Source organism: Phocoena phocoena, chromosome 1, assembly GCF_963924675.1.
Source record: "Phocoena phocoena chromosome 1, mPhoPho1.1, whole genome shotgun sequence".
In the NCBI taxonomy this organism is placed as follows: domain Eukaryota; kingdom Metazoa; phylum Chordata; class Mammalia; order Artiodactyla; family Phocoenidae; genus Phocoena; species Phocoena phocoena.
Window position 1 is genome coordinate 128369349 of NC_089219.1, and position 11349 is coordinate 128380697.

Here is an 11349-nt window from a genome sequence, read left to right on the forward strand (position 1 = left end):
GCTATACAGTAGGACCCTGTTTTTTATCCATTCTATATATAATGGTTTGCATCTGCTAATCCCAAACTTCCACTCCATCCCTCCCCCACTCCCCCTTCACTGGCAACCACAAGTCTGTTCTCTATGTCTGTGAGTCTGTTTCTGTTTCATAGATAGGTTCATTTGTGTCATAGTTTAGATTCCACATGTAAGCGATATCATATGGTATTTGTCTTTTTCGTTCTGACTGACTTAGTATGATAATCTCTAAGTCCATCCATGTTGCTGCAAATGGCATTATTTCATTCTTTTCTATGGCTGAGTAGTATTCCATTGTGTGTGTTTGTGTGTGTGTGTGTGTGTGTGTGTGTGTGTGTGTGTATACACCACATCTTCTTCTTTATCCACTCGTCTGTCGATGGACATTTAGGTTGTTTTCATATCTTGGCTATTGTGAATAGTACTGCTATGAGTATTACTCCTCTTTTACGGGTAGGAAAACCGAGGCTTATAGAAGTTAAATTACTTGCCCAAGATTATCCACCTCAAAAGTGAAAGTCATGAAATCAGTCAATACCTTTTATTTCAAAGTCAAAGCACCTGCCGCCTCAGCAGAAGTGCTGAGTCATCAGGAAGGAGTGGGATCAATTATTATGATGCTGCTGGGAGAACGGCTGTACATGAATTAGCTTTTTAAATGTAGTCAGTAGTAACAGGTCATGCTTTCCAGCCTCTTTGTGTGCTTCCTCGTTGCTCATGTCGCCCAAGGCTCTTGCCCTGCTTTGCGCTCAAGACCCATCTCCCCCCACCCCCCACCACAACATCTTTGGGGATTTCTCATCAAGGTCAATTCTGCAGGGAAAATCTGTGTCAGCTGCTAACTTATTTATTTATTTAGTTGCACTGGGTCTTAGTTGCAACAGGTGGACTCCTTAGTTGCAGCTTGCGGTCTCCTGAGCTCCAGCATATGAACTCTTAGTTGCGGCACGCATGTGTGATCTAGTTCCCTGACCAGGGATCGAACCCAGGCCCCCTGCATTGGGAGCTCAGAGTCTTAACTACTGTACCACCAGGAAAGTCCCAGCTGCTACCTTTGAAGGGCAAAAATCAATCAATTAACTCAAGCTCTTGAGAGAGATTGACTACAGGAGGATTAAAAAAGTCTGGGAGGCAGTTGGCGGCAGTAGCGGTGGTTTTAGACTTTTCCTTCTCTGAGACGGTGGAGTAACTGACGTGTGGGAACAGAGGCTGCACAGAATGAGGGCATTTCTTCAAAGACCATGAGCTGAGGTGTGGAAAGGGTCATATCCTGAGCTGATCTGGAATCAAAAGGTGAGTCATTTGGGCTTCCTCCTAAGAGCAAACCTTTCCAGCCAGCAGGCCAGGCTGGCGAGCTCAGGCCATTGCAACTCACGTTCTGAGAATGGCCATGTCACCCCGTAAGTGTGACCAGGTATCCAGGAATGAAGACTCATCCCTTACTCCTTTGGAAATGGCTTGGCACCGAGGCAGAACTGGAGGGTCACTTGACTCTGTACTGGAGTCTTTGAAGCCAGGCAGACGTAGGTTGAGATTCTAGGTCTATGCCCCCTGGGGAAGCTACCTAATTTCTCTGCTGCTCAGTTTCCCCATTGGCTCAATGGGGATCATAATAACTTACCTTGCAGAGTTACTGTGGTTACCAAACAGAATACTGTAAAAGGATATCCCACATCCGACACTAAAGAGGTCCCACTGCTGTTATTTTTCTTCTCAATATCAAGCCTCCGGTATCTCTGCCAGGTGCATATCTGAATAAGTAGCCTTGTCAATCCTATGTCCCTTTCCTGTTCTTGAGAAGGTAAGTGCTCCAGGAAGAGGGCGGCTCTGCGTGTGTCAGTGATGCCAAACAGCCCTGTGAGAGAAGGGCTCCATGGAAGTGGCACTCGTTAGAGGGGAAGCAGCACCGACAGGGCCCAGCTGTGCAACCTGGGGAGAGACAGTTCACCTCTCTGGGCCTCCGTTTCCTCAGCTGTTCCCTGGGGGAAACCATAGCTGCCCTTGGTTTCCATATCACAAGAGTGGGTTAATAATACCTGTTCTATCTAAGGTCGGGAGGACCTTGCTCTTCCCCCACAGCAGGTATTTGAATGAGAAAATGTCTGCCTCGTGACAGGGGTGGGACTGGGGAATGAGAGGAGGGGGGTGGGCTGTAGGGAGGACCCACTGAGAACATGGCAGTGGAAGTCCTCTGCAAAAAAAAAGTCCTCTGCCATGTTGGACCCAGGCAGAGCAGTCCCAACCCCTGAAGCATGTTTGCTGGTGCTTTTGTTTTAGATTCACAGGTGCGGTGAATCTAAATCCTCTGAGTGCAAGGCCATGGCAGAGAAAGGCTCCGTGGGCAACAGCATTAACCTCCCCTACAGAGACCTGGCCTCCGAGGTGACCAAGCGCCGAATCACCATGACCATGAGGTATTTCCGGGGTCTCTGGTGGGGGTTAGGATGGAACATAAATGCTGATCCTCACCAAGTGCCGTAAAATGCCTCCAGATGCTGGTTTATGTAAATGTATTCATCCATTGCAGCAAGGCAGATTTTTTTTTACATCTTTATTGGAGTATAATTGCTTTACAATGGTGTGTTAGTTTCTGCTTTACAACAAAGTGAATCAGTTATACATATGTTCCCATATCTCTTCCCTCTTGCGTCTCCCTCCCTCCCACCCTCCCTATCCCACCCCTCCAGGTGGTCACAACGCACCAAGCTGATCTCCCTGTGCTATGCGGCTGCTTCCCACTAGCTATCTATTTTACGTTGGGTAGTGTATATATGTCCATCCCTCTCTCTCGCTTTGTCAGAGCTTACCCTTCCCGCTCCCCATATCCTCAAGTCCATTCTCTAGCAAGGCAGATTTTACAGATGAGAAAACACTTTGTCACCCACTGTGGGAAACAGACCCTTGTCACGTGATCCTTCAGTAGGCAATGATAGGGCGCTGGGATGAACTTCAGGTCAGTGGCTCTTGACTGGGGAGTGAGGATCACGTTGATAATCAGCTGGAAGTTATGATGTACCCTCTCAGTGTAAAAATGCATGACTTTGCAAAGTTTGGGAACAGCATGGACTCCCCGAAGCTTGTCCTCATTCCCAGCTAGGCTGTAAGCTCCCTGCAAGGACTGCTTTTCTCCTTCATGACTCTGCACCTGGTGCCCAGGACTGTGCTAGCATGCCCTTAGAAAGGGGAGGCCTTGACAGCTTATCTGGCGCAAAGGAGAGGGTTTGTTTGCCTGCCTTGCAGTAGTTAGCTGCCTGAGCTGCATGCTGGAGTTCTCCAACAAATCCACTGCCTGACACCTTCCCCTGATTGTAGGCTCAGTGGATAAAATACAGGATGCCTAGTTAAATTTGAACTTTAGATGAACAACAAAAAGGGGTTTTTTTGGCCTAAGTAAGTCTGTGTGACATTTGTGATATACTTACAGTAAAAAAAGTTATTTATCTGAAATTCCAATTTAACTGGGCACCCTGTATTTTCCTTTGCTAAATCTGGCAAGCCTACGATGGCCACTGTGGGATGCTCTGCACTCTTTCTGGTCTGAGATCCCCCAGATCCAGTCAGGTGCCCAAGACATCTCATATATAAAGGTATATAAAGAAAACATTAGGATTCCAATTTATATGAACACTGAGCTCTATTGAAATTGATGTTTGGTTGGATGCTGCACCTTCCCTGTGTGTCAGGAGGTTGTGTGTAGCTTGAGACTTTCCACATGGGAGGACGGGAGCTGCAAAGCTGGAGGAAGGCCACCTTCACTGGACTGCTTCACTCACTCGCAGCAAATGCCAACATGTTGCAGTTTGTCTGTGTGAGTTAAGTGGACTTATAAGTTATTGTGTCTAGTCTTTTTTTTTTTTGGCGGTATGCGGGCCTCTCACTGTTGCGGCCTCTCCCGTTGCGGAGCACAGGCTCCAGACGCGCAGGCTCAGCGGCCATGGCTCACGGGCCCAGCCGCTCTGCGGCATGTGGGATCTTCCCAGACCGGGGCACGAACCCGTATCCCCTGCATCAGCAGGCGGACTCTCAACCACTGTGCCACCAGGGAAGCCCTATTGTGTCTAGTCTTAATGAATGCAACCCTCAACAGAGAAAAGTGGCCTAACAAATTTCTGCCAAGAAACCTGGATTGAAGTCATTCTAATAATGCAGATATGAGTAAACAACAATTGGCAGAGCTGACACTTTTGGTGTGAGTTCTGTGGGTATAGTATGAGCTTAAAAATAATGATTTTATGAAATCTGACAAGTTGGCTCAAAATAAAAATTATTGATTTGAAATAGGGACCTCCATCCAGTTTGTTCACAGTGCTTCTTGACTTTAGAGTTTGTTGGGATGTAAGATATTAGTGAATTGATTTTAAAAATTATGTACAATTTCTTAGTTAACATAGGTATGGAGTTTTAAACCTTTACAGATGGGGCTGCGTGGCAAATTTGACACCACTGGTTAGACTGTGGAGTGGGCATTGTCTCCAGGGTGCTGTGGTCACTATGTTCTAAAATCCACTCAGGAAGGAAGAGATCCCACAGTTCTGGGGCCTCTCCTGGCTTCCTTCCTGGTTAGCCCCTCCCCATTCCCCCATATCCCTGCAGCAACATTAGGTAGGCATCAGCTCTCACTGGAGATGCAGCAGTGAACTTGTGATCAGGAAATCTGAGTTTGGATTCCAGTTCTGTATTCTTTTTGTGTGTGTGACCCATCTCCCTTTTTACTTTATTTTATTTATTTATTTATTTATCTATTTATGGCTGTGTTGGTCTTCGTTTCTGTGCGAGGGCTTTCTCCAGCTGTGGCAAGCGGGAGCCACTCTTCATCGCAGTGCGCGGGCCTCTCACTATCGCGGTCTCTCCTGCTGCGGAGTACAGGCTCCAGACGCGCAGGCTCAGTAGCTGTGGCTCACGGGCCTAGTCGCTCCGCAGCATGCGGGATCCTCCCAGACCAGGGCTCGAACCCATGTCCCCTGCATTGGCAGGCAGACTCTCAACCACTGCACCACCAGGGAAGCCCTCCAGTTCTGTATTTTACTGGCCATATGACCCGGGTAAATCGTCTTCTGTCTCAGCTTTCTCAGCTGAAAAACTTAACAGGGGTGAGCTGTCCTTGAGAATCTGAATGTAGTTAGTTTCTAGTTAGTTTCCAAGTCCCTAGACCAGAGTAGGTGTTCATTCAGCAAACAGTTAATTCTGAATCTCTAATCACTTAACTGGCTAGTCGTATTCCCTTGAAGGCAGGGTTTGCCCAGACCTGAGTAGAATGGAGATGCCTGGTGCATTCTAGCAGATGGGAAGGAGAACCTGGCAGGCTGGAGGTGGGGACGGGGGCGGGCAGGGGGTGACTAGGCAGAAAGGAGAGCTGAAGTGAGCCTAGGCTGAACTAGCCAGAGAATAGCTGGTATGCAAATAAAACATTGAGAGAGAGCAAGCCTGCCCTGGGCTGAAACTACAGAGAGCTGGCTGGTAGGGGTGGACCCCAGCTACACTGGTTCCATGGGACCAGTGGAGATGGTTAAATTGTCTGAGAAGAGCAGACACACAAAGTGTAAATAGAGTGTATCTTATCTTTGCCAGGTGATGGCTCTGTAAACGTGGGTAGGTGAGTCAGGATGTCCTCCAAAATGCTGTATGCTCTTTAGGTGCTGGGATCTGGGGGTTCTTTTTAAAAATCCCACCTTTAAATGACATTCAGTGTGCCTTTCTTCCCAGAGAAGAGAGATTTACCAAGAAAAGTGATGAAGCCGGGGAGATACCCTCAGATATGGATTTGGGACAAGCTCGTCCTCCTAGTGCAGCTGGCTCCGAAGTACCCCCAGCCCCACCTCCTTCTCCAACTGAAGACTCCAAAGTTTCCTTCTTAAGCACCTAAAACATCAATCATTTTGAACTAGACTTTGACAGAAAACTCCATAAAACAGTTTCCGTGAAGTCACTGGGGTTGGCTTTGAAGACTCTCTTGGAAAATCTTTGTTCTTTCTTTCCTAGTTTTCTTCTCCTACAACCACTGTTGAGCATTGTTTATCCTTACTTATGCACTTAGAGTAATCTTTGGTTTCTCAAGCCAAGTCTCTGATGTCTCTGTTTGGTCTTTAATCTATGCCACACGGTAGAACACTTATGGTAGTCAGTTGTATTTGAATTAAAAAAAAAAATGATAAGGCCTCAGTGTTTGTTACTAAACCTGGATGAGTGAAAATCTGAATTTAAAGATCTGAGCTCCGGAGAACCCTGAGGGCTTTGGGTTTTCAAACCTCAGCCTGGGCCGTGACAGTTTTGTGGCCTTTTGTGGGATCTCCTGAGCTTGGACTGGGCTGCATTTCACATTGATGGACGACATTTTCAAAGTTTGTTTCTTGGAGATTTTTAAGTGAATTTCAAACTCTAACAGAAGAAACTTAACTTCAACAGCAGCCAAGCGCAGAGTGGCTTAGTTAGGGAGGAGGGACATACTGCTCAGGTCTCATGCTCAAGACTCCCCAGAGCGCTTCTAAGGACCCACAGGACTCTTCTGAAGAGTCAGAAAGCATTTAAAGAGGTGATCATTCAAATCCACTGTCCTCAGCTGCCGTTGGGGAGGGGGAAATTTCCTCCTCTATTCCTCTTGAGTCCTGGTGGTTAGACTAATAGTAAAATTGACAAGACAGATGAACAGGAGAAAGAGAAATAAATTTTAATTCATGTGCATGGAGGTCTCATGGAATTGGGACCAAAGAAGTGGCCAAAGCAGGCAGTTTTTATACTTTTTAGACAAGGAAACAATACATTTGTGAGGAATAGGTAGGACAAAGAAATTTAGGTTTTGGGGTGCTCAATTAATGAAGAATCTAAACAGAGTTTGGGCTTGGAGTAGTAAATAAAAGAAGTAACAAGATTTGTTTACACAGGCTTCTCAGCCCGAATTCTCTCTCTGACCATAAGTGTGTCTGTTTATGTGAGAGATTTATTTCCTACTTTAAGGGTCAGACAGAAAGGAGGGTCAGAGTATTCCTCTTGCATTGGCCGTTGCTTAGGTAACTTATTTAAGATAATCCATACGCCATTGAGGCACATTTTGGGGTGGCCTGCCCTGGCCCCCAACAGGGTCATCTTTTATTCCATTCACTTCTTCAGAGTCCTTCTGGGTGTTCTCCCTCCAAGCCCACCCTTATGTGTGCTCAGGTCCCCTCCCCACATAGCGGGCTGTGCTGTTGATGTGGAAGTCAGGTTCCTTCTTGTGGTCTGCTGCCGCAGCAGTGAAACAGGGGGAACATGCCTGGAGCACCTGTCATCGCCAGCTGGGGGCTCAACACACACATGACCTCATCCTCAGTCAGATGAGAGAACAAGCCTGCACTGTCCAATAGGGTAGCCACTAGCCACAGGTGACTACTTAAACATAAATTCATCAAAATTAAATATAACATTCAGTTCCTTGCACTAGCCACATTTCAAGTGCTCAATAGCTACATGTGGCTGGTGGCTACCATACTGGATGTTACAGATATAGAGCATACTGTGGTTACAGAAAGTTCCATTACCGCTGGAACAGAGGTTAACTGACTAGTCTAGGGTCACACAGCCAGTTAAGCATAGAATCAAGGAGGGAAGATGGTGGGAAGGGGTACCCCTTGAGGTAGTTTTATTTCTGATTGTTTCTGGGCAAGTTCCAGGATATTTTTTCTGTTTATTCATGTGTTCAAAATATTAAGTACCTACTGTGTGAGCTGGACACTGTTCTAGGGACATATTATTATTTTGGCTTTGTTAAATCTTGGTCATGAGTCTATTCATTTATTTATTTTTAACGTCTTTATTGGAGTATAATTGCTTTACAATGGTGTGTTAGTTTCTGCTTTATAACAAAGTGAATCAGTTATACATATACATATGTTCCCATATCTCTTCCCTCTTGTGTCTCCCTCCCTCCCACCCTCTCTATCCCACCCCTCTATGTGGTCACAAAGCACCGAGCTGATCTCCCTGTGCTATGCGGCTGCTTCCCACTAGCTATCTATTTTACGTTTGGCAGTGTATATATGTCCATGCCACTCTCTCACTTTGTCACAGCTTACCCTTCCCCCTCCCCATATCCTCAAGTCCATTCTCTAGTAGGTATGCATCTTTATTCCCATCTTGCCCCTAGGTTCTTCTGATCTTTTTTTTTTTTTTAGATTCCATATATATATGTTAGCATACAGTATTTGTTTTTCTCTTTCTGACTTACTTCACTCTGTATGACAGTCTCTAGGTCCACCCACCTCACTACAAATAACTCAGTTTCATTCCTTTTTATGGCTGAGTAATATTCCATTGTATATATGTGCCACATCTTCTTTATCCATTCATCTGTTGATGGATACTTAGGTTGCTTCCATGTCCTGGCTATTGTAAATAGAGCTGCAATGAACATTGTGGCACATGACTCTTTTTGAATTATGGTTTTCTCAGGGAATATGCCCAGTAGTGGGATTGCTGGGTCGTATGGTAGTTCTATTTGTAGTTTTTTAAGGAAACTCCATACTGTTCTCCATAGTGGCTGTATCAATTTACATTCCCACCAACAGTGCAAGTGGGTTTAGGGACATATTACTGAACAAAACAATCACTGCCCCCGTGGAATTTACACTCCAGTGTGGGAAGACTGACAAAAGGTATATATAATTTAAAAACAACGGATTATATGTTAGGAGATGTTAAATGTAATGGAAAAGACATTTAAAAATAATAAGACAGGGTAAGAAAGATTAGAAGTGGCAGAGGAAGAAGCAGGTGAGTTGCAATTTTATTTTATTTTTTTATTTTTTTGGGGGGGTACGCAGGCCTCTCATCGCTGCGGCCTCTCCCGCTGTGGAGCACAGGCTCTGGACGCGCAGGCTCAGTGGCCGTGGCTCACAGGCCCAGCCGCTCCACGGCATATGGGATCCTCCCGGACCGGGGCACGAACCCACATCCCCTGAATCGGCAGGTGGACTCCCAACCACTGTGCCACCAGGGAAGCCCGTGAGTTGCAGTTTTAAACAGGGTGGTCTGGGTAGGCCTCATTAGGAAGGTGATATCTGAGTAAAACCTTGAAGACAGTGATGGAGTTAGGTGTGTGGACATCAGAGAAGAGGGAAGAGCCAGTGCAAAGGCCTTAAGACAAAGGTGTATCCAGAAGAGGAGAAGGGGCCAGTGGGGCTTGGCTGGAGTAGAGTGAATCAGGGGCCATTAGTAGATGAAGTCACAGGTGGGGGCGGAAGGAGGTAGCTCACGTGGGGCTGTGTAAGGACTGACTTTGAATGAGCTGGGAAGGCATGGAGGGTTTCAGAAAAGGAGACACATGCTCTGGCTGTTTGTGTGGAGGACAGGCTGTACGATGGGAGGAAACAGAATCATTTCAGAGGCTACTGTAGTAATCCAGGAAAAAGACAAGGATAATTTGGACAAGTAATAGTTGGGATGGTGAGAAAGGTGGTCAGATTCTAGATATATGTATTTGAAGATAGAACCAATAAAAGTTTCTGATGGATTGGATGAGGGGTTGCGAGAGAGAAGAGTAAAGGATGACCCCAAGATTTTTGGTCTGAGCAACCGGAGGGATGAAGTTTCCATCAGCTTCAAGACGAGTAGATTTGGAGTGTCTGAGGGGGTGGGATGGGAAAACTCAGAAATTCCATTCTTGTTCGCTTAATATGCCTAACAGACATTTAAATGGAGAAGTCAAGTGGGCAAATGAATGTATGAATCTGGAGGGAGTTCAGGAGCAGTCTGGGCTGGAGATATAAATTTGAGGCATTGTCAGCATAGAGATGGCATTTAAAGCCATGATGCTAGACGAGATCACCAGACGAATGAGTAGATAAACCCTAAAGTGAGCCCTGGGGTGCTACAATCTTAAGAGGTTGGGGCTATGTGATGGTTCATTTTATGTGTCAACTTGGCTGAACCAGGGGTGCCCAGATTAAACATTATTTCTAGATGCGTCTGTGAGGGTGTGTCTGGATGTGGTTAGCATTTGAATTGGTGGACTCAGTAAAGTAGATCACCCTCCGCAGTAAGGGTGGGCATCATACAATCCATTTAGGGCCTGAAAAGAACAAAAAGGTGGAGGAAGGAGGAATTCACCCATTTTGCTCCCTGCTGGCCTGTTTGAACTGGGACATTGGTCTTCTACCCTGCTCTGAGATTTACACAATTGGCTCCCCTAGTTTTCAGGCCTTTGAACTTGGACCAGCTTTCCTGGGTCTCCAGCTTGCAGGTGGCAGACAGTGGGACTTCTCCACAATTGCATGAGCCAATTCCTCATAATAAATCTCTTTTTATATCTGAATCTGTATTTATACTTATATATCTCCTATTGGTTCTATTTCTCTGGAGAACCCTGACTAACACAGACTAAAAGGAAGAACCAGCAAAACAAACAAATAAAAACCAAGAAGGAGAAATCCATAATGGAGTAGGAGTTTAATGTCCTGGAAGCTAAGTGAAGAGTTTCCTTCTCCCTTCTGTTCCTCCTTCCATCACCCTCTTCTTCCATCCTGAAGCCAGAAGCAGTAGCTGGTGGAGGGAAAGAAAAGGAAACGTGGGCAGGGCTGTGCAAGCAGGGTTGGCCTTACCTATGTGTGTGCTGTGACCACTCATCTCATCACCCAAAAGTGTCTCGTCTTCCACTTTTCATTCAACACCTGGCAGCTACATGTCCTTAGAAGGGTGAATGACTTTATGCACTCTGACTTCTGGGTTTTCTAGGTTTTAAGAGTTTGCTACCAGTGGAGTAGAGTGGTAATACCCAGTTGTTATGGGCTGAACTGTCTCCCCGCCACTTCATATGTTAAAGTCCTAACCCCCAGTACCTTAGAATGTGACTGTCTTTGGAGCTAGACCTTTAAAGAGGTATTTAAATTTAGGTAAAGAGGTAATTAAATTCCTTAGGTCTGCTCACCTGAGGTTACGGCTTATGAAATTCATACCTGTGACAGCAAATAAGAACCAAAATAGAGCTAGGGTGAAAGAGGGTAAGTTGGAGAAAAGATAAAAAGATTGTTCGAGAAGGAGATGGGCGTAGGAAGGTATGGATTCCACTGTTTGCCTGCTGTCATCGTGGGTGACACCTCAAAACCAGGCATAATCCTCTCAGTTACGCACACACACACACACACACACACACACACACACACACCAAAATTTTAGCAGCCTGTAATCATACCTCCCAACCCAAAGTAATTATCTGATGGTTGGAATCTGTACTCTTCTCTTCAGCAAAGTATCCCACAAAGTTCATGGAGAATATTGTGTAAGATTATTTTATTTCACAGGGCAAAGTTGCTGTAATATCCAACTGGATTCCACCTGTAGCATTAGAAGCCACCTGTAGTAAAC

At 45.7% G+C, this 11349-nt stretch overlaps 1 protein-coding gene across 1 annotated transcript; it reads left to right on the forward strand.

Annotated features, from left to right (window-relative positions):
- Positions 1 to 2337: 2337 nt before the first annotated feature.
- On the forward strand, positions 2338 to 5881 carry MYOCOS (myocilin opposite strand). Its single transcript, XM_065901384.1, has 2 exons — positions 2338 to 2432; positions 5722 to 5881. The coding sequence occupies exons 1-2, from the start codon at positions 2338 to 2340 to the stop codon at positions 5879 to 5881; spliced, it is 255 nt and encodes an 84-aa protein (XP_065757456.1).
- The last annotated feature ends 5468 nt before the right edge of the window (positions 5882 to 11349 follow it).